Source organism: Aulonocara stuartgranti (genome assembly GCF_965226115.1).
Source record: "Aulonocara stuartgranti genome assembly, chromosome: 12".
Taxonomy (NCBI): domain Eukaryota; kingdom Metazoa; phylum Chordata; class Actinopteri; order Cichliformes; family Cichlidae; genus Aulonocara; species Aulonocara stuartgranti.
The window spans coordinates 23,820,791-23,838,999 of record NC_138948.1 but is presented as its reverse complement, the minus strand read 5'-3'; the positions used below and the strand labels follow the sequence as shown (position 1 = coordinate 23,838,999).

At 39.5% G+C, this 18,209-nt stretch overlaps 1 protein-coding gene across 4 annotated transcripts in view; it reads left to right on the top strand.

Annotated features, from left to right (window-relative positions):
• LOC309718246 (GDNF family receptor alpha-2-like) overlaps window positions 1-8,581 on the top strand; it is a 67,212-nt gene extending 58,631 nt beyond the window's left edge. For 2 of the 4 annotated variants that reach the window (XM_082553309.1, XM_082553308.1), the window contains exons 8-9: window positions 6,418-6,447; window positions 7,408-8,581. In XM_082553309.1, the coding sequence (XP_082409435.1) occupies window positions 6,418-6,447; window positions 7,408-7,533 (156 nt within the window). In that variant the 3' untranslated portion in view covers window positions 7,534-8,581. Of the gene's footprint in view, window positions 1-11; window positions 1,006-6,417; window positions 6,448-7,407 lie in introns of those variants that run through there. The other 2 variants (XM_082553310.1, XM_082553311.1) reach the window with 2 other exon arrangements.
• Window positions 8,582-18,209: the final 9,628 nt, after the last annotated feature.

The following is an 18,209-nucleotide window of genomic DNA, read 5'->3' as shown; positions in this document are numbered from 1 at the left end:
TTTTCTTACAGACAAAGAAAGAGTGAAAGGAATGGGAGGTGGAGGCTTAATCTGGATTAGATGTTCTAAAATACTGGCCCAGGGCCTGTTCTCTGCTGAATGCTGTCTACTATGAAGACTGCAGTTAACTCAACTATAACTAGGTTCACTGTCTGGAGCAGAAAACATTACCACTTTTTTTAATGCTGTGCTGCACAAATGCATAGCTCTTTGTCTTTTAACATAACTCTTCTTCATTTTCTCTTCAAATAAGTGTAAAAATGACAGAATTAAGTTATTCACCAAAGAATCCTTCTTTTTATGAGTCTCTCTGCTACAGAAATATTTCACTTTACACTATAGGTCGAGAAGAGGCTTTTCTTTTTATCTAGCTGTTGAGTTGGATTAGTTTTCACAGTGAATTACGGCTGTGTTTTACAGATGTATTTTAGATGTTTTGTGCAGCTTTCTAAAGTAAGAGTAATGATGCTTTTCACCTTTGCAGGAGACCCATGTGCCCATGTTTGGCAGCGGTATAAAACTGTGCTTTATAAAATATTCTGCTGCTGATGTTGTTGTTCATGTCATTTTTCAGTGACTGTTACATATCCAAATCCAAGTAATGTGCACGGTTTAGGAATGCAAATTTGTGTTCTGAATGAACAACTACCATTAAGACATTTCGCATCAGAGCCGTTAAATGTTAAATGTGCAGTTTTGTGCTTTGCACACAAACCCTCGTTGATTGGAACACAGGAAATTAAAACCTTATGTCGTGATCACTGCGTTTGAGCCTTGTTTTCGGTCTTGAATTTTTAGTTAATATGTTAAAGTTTGAGTTTCTCCTTTGTTTCTCTTGTTATTTCTGTTTAGAAAGTTTAGATCTTTGTTTATTTTATTTTCCAAATCCATTTTTTTCCCTATTATTATTTCACTGCTGTGCCTTCTGTTGGATTGTTTTGGAGTTTGCATTATTGCATCAGCCTAATAAAACAACTCATTTTTTGTTCATTCGGTCTACCTTGTGCATGCCACTGCTGGGTCCCAGTTCTGCAAACCTTGGACCCAGCAGTAGAGTCTGAACAGCAGCAGGTGGCTTTCTCGTTTTTTGAGAAGAATTTTGGAACTGAATATGAGCCTATCTCCAGAGGGGCTTACCAAGGCAATGGGGGCCTCACCCAGTAGTTGTGCTCCTGAGGGAAGCCATACCTCAAGGCTACCAAGCCTGCAGGTCCAACTTCCACCAGAAGTCAAATTGGGTTAAGTGTGCAGCTAGATTGTCTGCCACCTGCTGTTGCTCCTGTCAACTACCCAAACCAGCATTTAAATCTCTGCCATCTTAAAAGAGCGACTGCAGCCCTTGGCAACACTGCCGATTGCAGCCTCAGCAGCCAATTCCTCCGCCTGAGTGTTTACCCAAACTCCATGCCCTGAGTTCCTTTTTTTTTTTTAATTCTGGCTACCCCGTGACCATGTATACTGTGTCCAAACCAGTATCCCCTGTGAGACTGGGGTCCCTAAAACTCAGCCTGTGTGTCCTAACCTGTCCTAGCTGAGTGTCCTGTGGTGACAAAGCTGGTGCAACCCAAGAGTCCTGTGCCTAAGCAAATAGAGCTCACCAACACTCAACCACCTGAGGAACTTCATTGCCTCCACTGGACACCTGTCTCGTTACCCTTCAGTTTCCACTTACCTGATTGCCCCCTTGTGCATAAATAGTCCTGCATCTGTTGTACTTACAAGTGCCCCTCCATTGTGTTCTCCTGTGATTCCGTTGGATTTCTTTTGGCTCATTTTTAGACTTTGTGTCTCTGCATCTGCAAGAAAACGGCTCACTTTCTGTTCATTTAGTCTTCCTTTTGTGTCTTTGGATTTCAATTCTGTAAAACCTGACACCCTAAAAATGTTGCAAAGAGGAAAATTAATGAATAAGCACAGCTGATAACATTAACAGTGTGTGTATTACCGAAAGGTAGAGAAAGAGAGAGGATAGCAGAGGGCGAATGGGTGGTGAAACCGCTTTCTCCAAAGGTTGTGTGTGTGTGTGTGTGTCAGTATTGATGCACTGCTCAGTGCCTGTCTCACTGCAGCATGGTGTTTAATTTATTGTAAAAATGGTAATTAGGAAACAATAAGACGTGTGATTACTCAAGCAGGAAGTTTATAATTAGAGAGGGAGCTGGTAGCGACATTTTGGGCGGCCCTGAGTTCTTAGACAACTATGCCTGGCAATTAAAACTTGTCAAACTTCCATGGCAGATAAATTGGGGGTGTGTTGTTATGGTATGAGTCCCCCTGGCAGAAGACTGACTGTCCAGAGCTGTAAATCTCACTGTGGCTCATTGAGTAAACATGTGGTCTGAAGCTTGGTCCTTTGAGCACTGTAAAGATGCATCCATATTTAGGTATAACTGAGCAGTGCCATGCTCCCAACTCCAGTGGTGAGGTTACACACGTGATATTTGTGTACCCAGTTTAAATGTGCATTACAACAAACTGATACAGTTTCTAAAGCAAACTAAGTCTGTTTTGAATGGCAGTTATCACTTGTTTACAGGGTCATGTCACCAGTATGCAAGGTCTTCCACCAACCATTTGGCCCTTAAAACCTCATGTGTTTGGAAGTTTTGTTGGCGTACTGATTATGTTCATTTGTACACACTGTTTGGTTGAGGCGCCAAAATTACTTCTCTGGGAAGGCACTAAATTCATTTGATTAGTCTTTGGAAACAAGATTTTAGTTTAGATTAAAACACACCATTTCACATCACTAAACACATATTACAAAGCTCAACGTTCCAGGTGATGAATAAACATCAATCCAATATTTGTATCAGTTGTTATTCCTGTACTGCCTTAAAAAAGTTTCTTTTTTTTAAAGTGAGTGAGCAGCTCTGTGCAGCCGATCTGTTAAATTCAGGTCTGTGTTTTTAAATATTTATGTACTATGCCAGCAGTGTACTGGTGGCAAACAGTTCTAAGAGTTTATGGAGGGAGCTAACTGCAAACAGTTAGCGGTTTCAAGGTATTTCATGTCCGCTACATCAAATTTTCTTTGCAGGAGTTTGTGGATTGATGATGGGTGAAAAGCTCAGATGAGTTTTCCTTGTCAGCTTCTCTCGCTCTCAGTCTCACACTTGTTATGTTCATTATTTATTGGACCTGCTTTAACATACCAGGTTGTCCTCGGCTCCACTCTGTGCGTGAGGAGATGCACACATGTAAAACTGGGAGAAGACAAAGGCAGCAAAGTGCAGTATACTAAGGTGAAATTAAACAAATGGAAAAAGAATCACCGTTCATTTGCGTTATGCTGGTGCTGATTAAATTATTTCACTAATAAACACAATTTCAGTGAATAAGCTTGCAAATATTTATTAGCCATATTGTGCTTTATGAAGTTTGGAAAGTAATGTTTAAATTCAGCCCGACGTTGCCTTACACAAGATTATCTTATATCAGTACTGCAAATGAAAAAGTTGAACTGGTGCATCCCTGATCAACTGCAGATTTAACATGTACTTATTCCCACAACTGCGAAAAGCATCACTTGATCTGGATTACTTTCTGTTTATCGTGATTACTATCTTGTACCATCTTGGCTACAGGCAGGTACCAGGAGGGTGTCTACTAGTCATATCTATGGGACAGATTGCAAATTATAACTGGCCATTCAAAGGGCTGATAACAGTCAAAGTGGGTACTATCTTTTTGCTTCTATGTAGTAGCTCTAATATGAACTCAAAGGATTTGGCTAAAAATAGACCACTCTGCATAAAGCAGTTTAATACTTTAAGTCATTTATATATGACACAAACAACAATAATATATGTTAAATCACACAAGTCTATGTGTACGGACGCCTGGAATCTCAGTGCGGGTGTACAGAAATCTGAATTTCCAAAATATTCGTGTATCTCAAAAGGATAAACCCTCATTTGATGCCAAGGACTCGGTTCCAATCTCAGCAGGAGATATTATATTATTGCTCTCTGCTGTAAGTAAATATGCATTTTTATTTAAATCTATTACTGTGTAAAAGGATATGACTTTAAGAAAGATAAGATATATATATAGTCAGTTATTTGAACATGTAGTGGTTAAAATTCTGTTGCAACATCAGGTAAGTTTGATTTAGACATCAAACAAGTTCACTGTGATTTTAGAGGGCTTTGAACCCAAATCAAGGGGAAAATGTTCAGTGGGAATGACATTTATCATAGATTGGATGGTTTTTGAAACCTTATTCAATAAACAATCAGTCAGGGATCTTTAAGTGGTGACCATTATATAAAAGCAACAGATAATTCACCATGACCATCACTGGCCACTTCATTAGGTACACTTGTTCAAATGCTTGTTAAGGAATATGTTCTATCAACTAGTCACATGGCGACAACTAAATACATTTAAGCATGTTCAAGAACTTCAAACCAAGCATAAGAATGAGGAAGAAAGGTGGCGTTGAACATGGCTTCGTTTTTGGTGCCAGATGAGTACTTTCTGAGACTCTACAGAGATTTTACTGGCATTTTCCCCAAACAACCATCTCTAGGATTTACAGAGAATGGTCTAAAAAAGAGAAAATATACAGTGAGCAGTCGTTGCCTTTGATGAAAATGCCTTGTTGATGGAGAAGGTCAGAGGAGAATGGCCATACTGCCTCAGGCTGATAGGAAGGCAACAGCAACTCAGATAACCACTCGTTACAGCCAGTTTATGCAGACGACCTTCTCCGAATACACGTCAAAGCTTGAAAGCTGGTGGGCTACAGCCGCAAAACACCAATCCAGTTGCCACTGTTGTCAGTTAACAGGAAACTGAGGCCAAAGCGCACCACATTCACACAGTTTCACCAAAATTGGAAAAGATTGGAAAGATGTTGTGAGTTGTTCTGAAATGTTATGAGTATGGACATTCAGATGGTAGGGTCAGAGTTTGTCATGAACAATATGAAAACATGGATCTGCCTTGTTTCAATAGTTCAGGCTGTTGGTGGTATAATGCAGTGAGGGATGCTTTCTGGGCATTTTTCCAGCTCTTTAACACAAATTGAGCATTGTTTAAATGCCACAGCTTACTTCGCCTTAGTTACTGACCATGTCCATCCCTGTATGGCCACATTGTATCCTTCTTCTGATGGTTGTGTTGGGATGTGGTGGAACAGGAGATTCACATCATGCATGTGCAGCAACTGCTTGATGCTATCAAGTCAATGTGGACCAGAATCTCTGAGGAATCTTTCCAACACCTTGTTGAATTTGTGCCATGAAGAATTAAAACAGCTCTGAAGACATTGTGGAACTGGCAAGGTGTAACTAATGAAGTGGCCGGTGAGTGTACGTTGACAACATAGCCTCATTAGCAGATTTTTGTACAGCTTGCCTTTTTCCCCACACCTTGTGCCTTCTTTCAAATGACTCAATGTTACTATGCGATGCCATTTCAAACCAATTACCTTCACATTTACCAAACTTGTGTTCAGGAAGTGCCTACTGATTCTACAGTTTTTGCAATGTGTTTCTTTGAAATGTTAAATTTTATTAAAAGCAACTCGTGCAAGTGATCAGTCTCCACGCCCACATTACACACACCCAAACACACACTCTGAGCTCGCAGGCAGCGGAAGGCTAGTGTTGTCTGTGCTCTCATGTAACCCTGTCACTGTTGATTTTCAGCTCAATTGAATGGAACTGACTGGTGGGAAAAGGCTACATAACTCAGGGTTACTCAATAAGTAGTTGCAGTTTCGCTGCAAATTTGACAGTGAATGAAAACAAGTGCTGTCTAGATGTGTGTTTACCACTTAAATGACAAGTCACGTGCATTTTTAACAGTTTAAATAAATGCTTTTGTTTCTCTCGCTCTCTCTGCCTGTAAACAAATAAGGACATTTCGACATTGTCTGTATTCTGTCATGTATATGCATGTGTTTGTGCTTTATCCCTTTGTTCATGTGTGTGCAGCTTATCACAAGCCTGAGTGTATGTGTGGATATTGGCTGCAGCTAGAGATCTGGACTCATGTCAACAGGCTGCTGCCACACATCACTGCCCTTGCTAATTAATTGGCTTTTAGTCGCGGATGTGTTTGGTGCATTGTCAGGCTACCCAGTGCTGCTCCTCCGCGCGTGCACCCCTCTTTTTTTGGCAACTGTCATTTCAATCATTTCTTTGTAAAGTGCAAATTCACAAACACAGGTACTGTGATAACTGCGGCTACTGGAAACACCCCCTTTGTCTCCCTCGTTCTCCCTCTTGCATCCTTCTTCACAGAAGCAAAAATATGGCTGTCTTGTTAAAATAACTCAACAATTTTCTCGTTTCATTGTTTATTTTCTCATTTATGTGTTGCCTCGTTCTGGTGGAAGACGAAGTGCTGGTAGATAACATCATAGTAAATCTTTTTCTTTTCTTTTTTTTTTTTTCCTGTGCACAGCGAAATGGGCGAATACATGGTGAAGATGAGGTGAGGGGAAGGTGGAGGAGGGGAAAGAGGAGGAGAAAATGTTTCATGTTCCTTATGATGTGCCTCTGTATTGCTGTGCAGGACTGAAAATGGTACCTTTGCAAATTGAGCAGGACTGCTTTAACTTGAAGGCAAATGGTTATGCTTTGTGTTACAGAAATCCGAGAAAATTGAAAAAGTATTCAAAATGCTAACAATTTTATGGAACGGCATATAATAAAACCCATTGTAGCGCGGGTATAACGGTGGAACTCTGGAGGCCACAGAATTTAATATCTGTGCTGATTCCCACTCGTCTCCGCCATAATGTGAACAGTGTGGGAAAATAAACTTCACAAGTTTATTCTCTCTTGTGCATAAGAATAAACACTGTAGCGTTTTGATTGTGCACACTCAAATAAGGGGTCTTGTTTTCTTGGGCCTCTACTTGCTGTAAGATTTGCCTCATGAAATATTGAAAAGAAATCCATAGCCGCCGCTGGCTTCTGTAGTGTGTGTTTGGCTTCGTGGCATGTTTTTCTTGTAAATAAAGTCTGTAATGATAGCTTTAAAAACTGTTTAGAGACTTGCTGGCACAGCCTAAAAGAGTTTTTGAGAAAAAAAAAGAAAAAGTGCACACAAGAAGCTTTCCTTTGTTGCCAACTTGTTTAAGAAGCAAGGAGCATACTAAGCAGCACGGGCTTGAAATATACTTCACATATCAAAACGTTTGGTGGATCAAACACTTAATGTTCATGCCAAAGTGGATGTACTGCGAATGTCATTTCTTGCTTTGACTTTCTGAATGATGTTTTCTCTTCTTCTCTTTAGCAGTGACCCTGTCCTCTCTCATTTCCCTCCTGTCCTGTCTGACCTCTCTCTTATCAAATGCCAGAACAGGAAAGCAGCATGAATTGTGAGTCATGTCTAACCTTTTGCGGATCTCTCTCTCCCTCTGTGTGTCCCTCTCTATCTGCCCAGTATCACCAACCAAGAGGTGGTGTCATGGACCTGGGAGAGGATCACTCTTCTTGTCTCTATGCCAGTGTCTGGGCTCTGCTTCCCAGCCTGGCTTTGGCTCTGGTCCTGGCCCAGCATGCCTTATAGAAGCGCCAGGAGGAGAAAAAAGAGGTCATCCACCCACAAGCTGATCCCAAATGCAGAAGGTGTTATTCCTGAGACTGATATTAAGAAGGCTGATTCTCTGGACAGTTGACATGGATGGCATTTACGAAAGAGAAAAACAAAAGGCCGAGAGAGGTGGAAATGACTGAAATTTTATAACTGTGAATTTGTTGTTCATTTATCGTATCATTCGGGCAGACCGCAACTGTGATGGAGCACATGGCTTTACAAAAGACCCTTGGTATGAGAGGCCATGAAGGCCGCTCTCTGACTGAGTCACGAAAAAAACCCAGAGGACTGAAGCTGCTCATGTCAAAGACTTCTGCACTTTTCTCACCAAAGGAGGGGGAGAGGGGGGGAATGAACAACACAATTAAAAGAAGGCAAGGCAGGATTGGCAGAAAAGAAATTGTTGCAAAGAGAAAAGGAGTGAGCTTGAAGTAAATGTCATATAGTGAGATGGGAAAAAAAGAAGGAATCGTTTTTATTTGCTTTGGGTCTTGGACTTAATCTTCTCTTGGATGAACAGATTGCACATTTAGAGGCATGGATGGGGGATGATTACGTTCTGTTTCTTCAAATCTAGTGTAAACTCTAAATTGTAAAGCCTACTCAATGTTCTAAGTGTTGGTATAGTATCTGTGACCATAATCAATCTACAGTACCGAGCTTTCATTTGGGTGCTACAGTGTACCTTTTAAGCAGGCAGCGAAAAGAGCTAAAGGCGGCCGTATTAAACAGTTAATGGTCTTATGGTCATTTAAGATGTTGTTGATAATTGTGGGTGTTCGCCATATGTCCACCCGCACACGTGTATATTTCTGTCTCTATGTATATAAACAACACTTTTTCTTTCATTCAGCCTAATGATATCTAGTACCTTTAAAGGACATTATTGTATGCACAGGTGGCTCTGTACTGGTACTGAAGGAAGGATTTCATTATCTGCATTTATATTTGTCTATTAAGGTTTGATCACAAAGAATGTATACAGGGATAAAATTAAACGAGCTCCAACTGCTTGAAAAAGCCATAATGTGTGTGTGAATATTGTAATATTTGTTTACTGTGTGTGTCTGTCTATGTGTGTACAAACTCATTACAATGTGTGAATGGGTTTACAAGCAGGAGAAAAGTAGCTTGTGAGGAGCATTTTGAATTGCCCGTGTGGGGGTTCATTTTGCCCCGTCAGACAGCAGAGGTTATGATGCATATTGTAATTGGAGAGTAAAATCACCTTGCAGTTCTGGTAAGCGTTTTTGGGACCTTCCAGCTCTTTTGTTTCCAATTTTAAGAGTCTCTGAACTTTTTCTTCATTTAGTTTTTGTCCAGAGGAGCGGAGAAGAGTGATAACAGCCTCTCACTAACAGATTGGGCCCGTTTGAGTGTGTGTGACTGCCTCTTATTATTGATGATTATTATTAGTATTATTAACAGACATGTGAAAATGTCAGCCTGTCCTTTAAATGGCTTCCTTTTAATGGGAAATTGTTCCACACAAGCAAATTTGTTTTGACTCTTCAGAAGAGGAGCTGATGTCTTCAGCTGCTTGGTGTCCACTGTTAAAAGGACATGAAAGTCATTCTGTGTAACTTGGGCAAATCAGCAATCAACTTAGCCACAATCTTTTGGACGTAGCTATAAAAGAGCACATTTGCAAACAAGATGAGGCCGAATGCATGATGTTACACCCATAAGAATATCGTTTTGCCCATCCGTGCATTGTGTTTGTTTTTGAAACACACGCTCTGACAGATGCTGAAAGAACAACAAAAAAATCAAGACTTGCGCTGGCATCTTTGCAGATGAGAGACATTTTTTGTGTGTTCATGCTTTCATAATTTTCCACTGCTCTGAATGAATGTTACCAGTAGTTTCACCAAAAACAAGTTTTTATTTTCAAACAGCACATCAAGTGTAGTGTTGTGACACATTAATGCCTGCTATAGAACCAAACAGCTTTGTGTTAGCAGGCAGGGTTTAGAAAAGGTTTACTATCTGCCCGGATCATGAATGTTGCATGAAACTCAGCTCAGTGTGCTTTCACCACCACGGGCTGGTTCGGTCTGGCAGAAATTACAGTCATTTCCTAAACTGGTGAGTTTATTGCAGATTACTGCTGCAAAATGGCAAAAATCTCAGCACAATATTTGTCTTTGCCTTCCACATTCAACACATTTTCATAAAGCAACCACCATGTTTTTGGCTGTAGATATATAGATATCCATTATATATAGATATAAATATATACAAGTGAATTGTAAGGATTTTTAACCTGTAGCAAATAATCGCACAATAATCACACACTTTCAATATTAAACAAAGAAAAACGCATGTATTTTTAAAAGTAAGTCTATGAACTCGTGCATGTGAACAATTTCTCTTTTTTTTTTCCTGATATCACATAATGAATGTTGCAGTCCTTTCGAATTGTAATGTACTTACGTCAGTGTTTTCAGACTGCGTTGAAAAACTTTCAAGGTCTCTAAATTGTTGGACAAAGACACAATGTTTGTAGTTTTGCCTCCACCAAAGAGGATTTTAAATCAAACAATCAAGATGTGATTGAAGCACAGACTCTTTAATTCAAGGGTTTTAACAAAAAAATCACATTAACTATTCAGGAATTCCAGCTATTTTACAAATAGTCCCCCATTTCAAGAGGCTCAAAATTAATTAAAATAATTTTAATAGTGTGTTTTATTATTTTGCTGTTTTTAATACTTGGATGAGAATCCTTTTCAAGTTACTGCCTGCAGTGTAGAACCCATGGTGTTTCCTCACTTTCCTTCAACCTTCAGTTGCTGCTTGTTTGTGGTTCTTTCTGCATTCAGTATTTGCATTTAATAACTGGATGCTTTACTGGACTGAGATCAGGGGACTGACTTAGCCATTAAATATTATCCCGTTGCTTTGACTTCAGAAATTGTTGGGTTGTTTTTGTGGTGTGCTTTGGGGCATTGTCTATTTACACCGTTAAGTGCTGCCTGATCGGTTTTGGAGCATTTGGCTGAATCTGAGTAGAGACTATAGCTCTGTATAAATCACAATTCACCCTGCTGCTTCTCTCATCAGTCTATACTAGTGTCAGGGATCCACTGGTAGCCATACATGCCCAGGCCATACCACCACTACAATGGCAAGTGGCACAACTTGCCATGTTTGACAGATGATCGGGTGTGCTTTGGATCATAAGCTGTTTCTCTTCTTTCTCTTTTTCACTTCTGGTACAAGTTTATCTTTATGTCATTTGTCTAAAAAGTTTTGGGGGATTTTTTGCAAAAAAGTGCAGAACCTTTAGATGTTTTCTAGCAAAGTCTTGTGTGTAACCAGTGCTTTGCCCCCTGTTGTAAACGCTCTGTATTTACACTCATGATTGTACACCTTGATAATGATGCACATACCTACTCAAGAGTGTTCTTGACTTAGTAAAATGTTGCGAAGCTGTTATTCTTTATCAAGTAATAACTCTGCAGTTATTGACTTCTGTGGTCTTCTGTGGTCATTTTGGTGTTGCTGAGCTGGTCCGTGCATTCCTTCTTTTGCAGGATGAACCAGATTCTTGATTTGGCCACTCTTAAAGTTTTCGCTATCACTCTGAGAGATCCCTCACTTACACTGACATCTCTCTTTAAAATTTAAAATTACAGTGAAAAACTACAAAATACAAATTCAACACTCAACTTCAGATATTCTGCCTGCTTCACCTCTCATGAAATAATAAGCAAACTATCTACACATGGCCCTGAAACTACTTGTCAGTCAATAGTCTAGTTATTGAGTATAAACTCAAGCTCCATTTTTTAGAGGCATTTATTGCTAAACAAAATTTGTTTTAAAACCCTTGAATTAAAGCTGTAAGTCTGCACTTCAATTGCATATTTAATGTGTGATTTAAAATCCGCTGTGGTGGTGCACAGAAAAAAAAAACTACAAACGTTGCACCTTTACCCATGAGATTAGGAACCTAACTGTATGCTGCCATGTGGACAAAGTAGTTAGGTCTAAACAAATCTATCTGATCATCTATTTAAAACATATCTGCAAAATCAAGTGAAAATATCAGGCTCAGTTTGCGAGATTCTAAAAACATTACAAGAGTTTCTCATCCTACATCAATATTACACAATTTTGGAGGGTAAAATCCATCAAAGATGAAGCGGAGCTGCCAATTCTCCAGCAAGAACAGCCTCAGTAGTCCATAATACAATATAGGCATAATATATTTTAGTCCAGACCCACTCATGGACACAACCCAGTGCTCTCCTCAACAAACCTGAGTCCTTTTTATATCAAGATAACCTTATTATTTTTATATGCTTACTTTTTCAGATTGAATTATCTCTAAATATAGCATGCAGCATTCGAGGTCTTTGTGACGAGGCGTGTGGGTCTAGTTTGACACTTGGTTCCTCCTTTTGCAGCCACTTACCCCTGTTTCGCTTTGCTCCTGAATAATTCAGAGCTCAGTGGAGTCTAAGGCAGGATTCATACTTGAAGAAGGTAAAATGCAAACAGTTTGTACTTGGATGATAGCAATGTTTAGGCGTTATAGAAATCACTGAGTGGCATTTCATGTTCCACCAATGTGACAACTTACATTTTTTTCTTTCAGTTTTTTCTTCCCTGTGCAGAAGGAAACAAAGCTCTTCATGTCTCTGCAGGATGCCGCAGAAGTAAATGAAAGCATTTACCTGTTCGGAGTATATCCTGTTTCATTAATGCAATTTGCATGTAAACTTCTGCCCTGCTGCGTTTATTTTAGAATGTTCACAATCAAAAGATTTACAGCTTAAATCTCTCCACACTTCCCTTTTGGGTAGCTGTCCCAAGAACAATATTGTCCATCCCACCCAGTCTATTAATCAAGTGTGCATTTGGTCAGTTTGTTGCTTACTTTTCAGAAAAATTGATGAGGCACTGTGAGTGATTATACTGTCAGCGTCCCATATAGGCAATCAAAACAGGCAGATAAATTAAAGGTTTTGACATGTCAAAAATGCAAATATAGTCATAAAAATTCAAATCTCCCCTCCCTTTATATTCACCCCCTCCCTGTAGAGGGTCTGAGTTTGGGGTGAAAAAGACAGCTGATCAGCAGTTCTTACACAGCTTAAGAGAATGTATATGCAAGAGGTCTACAAATCACACTGCACAATTTTCGGAGATATTACTGGCGTAGAAGTGCAGCAGTGGGACAGTTTGAAAAGAGGCAAAATAAAGTGCTTTTGTAGGGGGGAAAGTGAACTGTGGCAGCTGGGACTGGATGCTGGATGTAAAGGCAAATGATAGAGTTATCTTCTGGATGTGCGTAATTTAAGCTGCTGTGATAGGGTAGAACGAAGTGCTCTTTAAACTAACTTTAAAGTGCTTCTTTTCTCTCGTATCCTTGCATTCCTGTGTTTAAACACTGAATGTGTGGTAACGCTTGTCTCTGTGTTCAAATACACGTGTAAACAGGGCTTTGTGCATGCGGCTATGACAGGGAACGGGAAAAATCTTGAAGCAGGAAATTTGCTAGAAGAGCAATATTCTCTTTTTTTTCCTATAGGGGATCCTTGTGGAGTCCAGCTTGTTTCTTCTTTCCACAGAAGACTGGAAGAGGAGAAGCAGAGGAGGCAGGTAGTGGAGAGGTTTTGGGGGCACGGGAATAAGAAAGCGGCAGGTAGCTGTACATTTCACAGTTGATTAATGAGTCACTGGGATGATGTCTCTTATCAACACTCTGCACATGGCAGAGAGAGAAGAAAGGTTTACCGAGGCTAGGAATTCTCCAATCAGAGATGGCTCCCATTGCTGTCCCATCATCCCTTTCTGCGCTCATCCACCTGTTTTTGTGAGGGCCCTCCTTCTCTTCTCTTCTCTTCTCTTCTCTTCTCTTCTCTTCTCTTCAGCAGTTTGTAGCTGATGAAATTTAGCCCTTTAATGCCCTGTGTGAGCAAAGGATCCGGTGAGTTTTCTCTGAGAAATATGTATGACACCTGCTCCTATGGAGTTCACAGTGCGTCTTACGTTCTTTGTTCCAAAATTACCACAGGCTCTGATGTAAACGTTAGTAAGAAGTTGTTAATGTGGGTTATGTCATCATTGCAGAGGACTGGTTTCCTGCTGACAGCTGGGAGAGAAAAAAAGATGTGCCAGTAAAATATTTTGATAATAGATAGAGCTGTTCTTAAAATATATCACTTTCACACTTGACAGAACTGGATGTTTGATATAAACCCCTGTTTATGAAGTTTGCTACGCACGCTGCTTGTGCTGATTTTTGATAAATATGTTTGGCATGCACTAATGACTCTCAAAACCAACGCGATACAAGCTGAGAACGCTAGTTCTTTTGATGCCTGAGCAGAAAAATCCCGGCCCCAGCATGTATTCCTAGCACTGTATTGTACTGTGACTATAATAACATAAATCACAGCGAGAAAATGAGAAAAGAAAGAGCAGCAGACAAATAAATTCAGTGTAATGGGGTGCTCTCATTGATGTGTGTGGTATACAGTATATTCTTGTAAGATTAAATATCACTTTAATGCCAGCAAAAAGACAAAAGAACAGAAAAAAAGAAGGGGAAAAAGATGTTTTTGTCATAAGCAGGAAGCCAAATTATTTTGCTTTGTGATTTCATTTGTTCTACTGAAGGTGTTAATATTTTACTATAATGTGATAAGTCCATTATGGCTGATCAAATAGCACAGTACAACATTAATGATCGTTGTAAAGCATTAAAGTGGTTAGAGAGAAACAGATGCAGCACCAGTGTGACGCGCCACAGTGCTCACCCACTGTGAAGAAGACTTTTCAACTTAGGTAAAACAGGAAAGGGAAACTTCAAATGATGGATGTGAAAACAATAACAGAAATAACTCAATTTCCAAAGTCCATCTAGAAGCAAGCCTTGCCAATCATCAGGCAGTTTTTATATCCCACCACCTGCAGTAATTATATCTTGCTAGCACCACATTGGACCCTTTTTACCTTTAGAGCTGTCTTAATTCTTCGTGGCATGGATTAAACAAATTGCTGGAAACATTCCTCGGAGATTGTGGTCCATATTGACACGACAGCATCACACGGTTGCTGCATATCTATGATGAAAATCTCACATCCTGCTCTACTGGATTGAGATTTGGTGACTCTAGAGGCCATCTGAGTACAGTGAACTCACCGTCATGTTCAAGAAACCACTTTGAGATGATTTAAACTTCGGGACATGGCGCATTATCCTGATACCCAGCAGATGGGTACACAGTGCTCATAAATCAAATCAAATCAAATCAAATCACTTTTATTGTCACATCACATGTGCAGGCACACTGGCACAGCACATGCGAGTGAAATTCTTGTGTGCGAGCCCCACAAGCAACAGAGATGTGCAAACACAACAACACAAACGAGCAAAATACAAGAATGGCCAACCTGAAACTAATAAATATATGTACAATATATAATAGTGTATGCATTTCTGGATGTGTATACTAAATATTTTCCTACGTGTGTGTGTGTGTGTGTGTGTGTGTGTGTATGCACATTTTTACAAATTAAATAGTTAAAAAAAAAATTAAAAAAATAAATTAATAATAATAATAATAATAATAATAATAATAATAAAATATATAAAATATACAGAGTTGAATATGTGCAAAGGGATGGACATGGCTAGTAACATTACTCAGGCAGGGAGTGTGGTGACTAAATGGTACTAAAGCGTGACAAGAAAACATGCTCATCATTGTTATACCACTGCCATCAGACTGCACTACTTATCTTGGCTCTACCTTCTGGATGTCAGAGTAGAAATAAGAACTCATCTGACCATGCGACATTACAGCAACCAGTCTATTAGAGGGGCATAGTAAATAACATTATATGTTATTAAATATAATTTATACACAATTTATATATAAATATTAATATGAACAATAGAATTCTGTGATCTAACTTTTTTTTACATTACACAACCAGTCTAAAAAGTGAATAAATTCAAAGAAATATTCACATCAAATCTAATAAAATGTGTTGGAGGTCAATAACGATGAAATGACAACATAATGACATTTAGTATCTCTTCAGTTTGTGAAGTGTTTGAAGGTCAAAGCGCTGTCATAGCCATGTTAGCAGTCCAGAAGGCCTGTGAATTCCCTATCACAAAATGAAGTTTGCTTTAAAAGAAGAAAAGCTGAAATCCTTCAGATTTTTTTTTATCATTAACAAATAATAATAAAATGGTTTAAAGAGTTTCAAGAAGGTTTTAGATTCAAACCTTCTCGTCTAGCAGACGTACACTGTTAATCCTTGGCAAAACCAATGATCATCTGACAATAACCATGCCAGTTTCCACAAAACACAGTTCAGACTGTTATGAAAACCACTTGTAGAAAATATCTTGATGGTCAAATATATATTCAGAGGCAAAGCAAAAGACTCATCAACTAACAATTAGTAACAAGCTAATGGTAATACATGACGTCTGTTCAGTGGAAGAATGAACTGAACTGCTTATACTGTTTTTAAACTTTTTATCATGCCATTAGTACCCAGTTAGCTTAAAAGCAGTTATCCTTCTGCTGTCTTGTTAGCCATACAATCTGCTGGGTTTTGCTATTTTTCAAGGATTCATTAAGAAATTCAAAATTGACTTGCATTTTTTGTGGAGTTGCATGAATGTTTGCAAGTGTGGTGACGATGCTATGGCCAGGCACACAACTGGACTCAAGTATCCAATTCTCAGCAATACCTTGTTATTTATTTATTTTCCATGATTTAAGGGTCACGCAGGTTCTTTACGAGTCTTCGGGGTGGTGCTGCTCCCACAGCAGCCTTCCTTCCCATGGCCTTGGGCCTCATGCCTTTCTATGTTCTACAGAGTCTCACATTTTTCTCCAGGTTTCCTCCAACAGTGCAACGAAATGTATGTTAGGAAAATTCATAATTCTAAATTGTGCATGTGAGTGTGAATGGTTGGTTATATGTCTGTTTGAACCTTTTGGTGGACTGGCCAATCGCTCCTGGAGACTGTGATCCTTCCTCTGAACTTTCTTTATCTGGCGCATCAGAAACTTTCCTTGAACCTTTTTACAGACAAAGCCTCCACTCCTAGTCTCAGGAGTAGCCTGTTCCACATTTATGGGTGCTCTCTTCCTTGTATCTACTCAGCTAATCATTGCTGGTTAACACAAAAGACACTTTTTCTTAAATAAATTTTTCCTATATGTTTACATGGGGTTAGAGATGGCAGGGGTCATCAGCTCATACTCCTAGTGAAGCCTGGAAGCGATGATATGAATGAAGTTTGATCTGCAACTCACAGAACAAGAAATGGGATGCTGAAAATACATTCATCATGCAAAAGGAAAATAGCTTTAAATACTGAAACTTCTATTTTTCGGTAAAAACATTTGTTATTGCAACATTGGATCTGTGAGGAATGATTTACCATTGGAGCCGCTTCAAGTGGTCACTTAAGGAACTGCTATCTTTGAAGGTCAGAGATTTCTTCTTGATTGCTTCTCATGTGCAAATCGAAGATTGTCACTACAGACTCCAGATCTGTTGATACATTTCAGTCAGAATTGTTTAAATGTAACACACCTGCATTTTCGTGGAAAGTTCCCACACTCCAACCTTAGTAATTAAACTTCTCACAAGATGCTTGTCAAATGAACATAATTTCAGTTGAAAGGAGTGAAAGTCTAAGACACAGAGAGAGACTGTAATGGAAATCAAAACTAAGGCAACATTTTTTTTAGCTAACATCTTACTTGCTCTGCGACAAGAGTGGACAGCAGTATTGAACCAGACCACTTGAGATGTAATTCCGTGCTCCATTGAAGAAAGACCGGACATTTCTATTGTCAAGACACATACACACATACAAAAAAAAAAAAGTGAAGGTGAAAGGAAGAGAGGCAGCGGGAATGAAAGAGAGGCATCAGCAAGAACAAAGAAGCGCTGGCGAGAACGAAGCGGGGAGAGGACTCGAGCCAGTGGAACTGTGAAACAATCCGATATAGATTCTGCCATGGCTGTGTGACTTTGACTGCGTCATGCTCACCCCTCTGCCTCTCACATGTGGGGTGGTTATTGATGGAGCCGTCATATCCAAGCTGAACATCTGTTATGAAATTCTACTCATCTTATTGGATTTGGTGACGGGATCTCTGTCTCTCTCTCTCTTCCTCTCTCTCACAGCTGTAGTCTGGTCTTTATTGCACAGCCACAGCCATCCTGCATGGGGCACATACACAGACACACACAGTACAGAGTGTTGTTTGGAGTTCAGCACATAGGGATTATATTGCCTTTCACCACTGTTAGCTGTTGTTTGCCCTCCTTGGATTTGTCTGTCAACTCTGCGTTTTAATGTATTTTAATACTGTTTGTCATTCTCAGAAGAATGCTGGCAATTGGATCAGAGGTTAAATTTTGTAATATTTCTGCAAAGAAGAAACAGAGACAGAGGGGGCTGCGGAGGAGCAGGGGTGGAAACTACTGTAGAAGAAGAGTTTGTATCAACACCTGCTACAGGTAGCATCCAACAACATATGGTGGATGGCACGAGTCCTGCTAGTGGTATTATGGGGAGAGAACAGGAATAGGTGCAACAGAGGTGCACCATATTAAAATAGCTTATTGGGAATAATTCATCTGTAATAAAC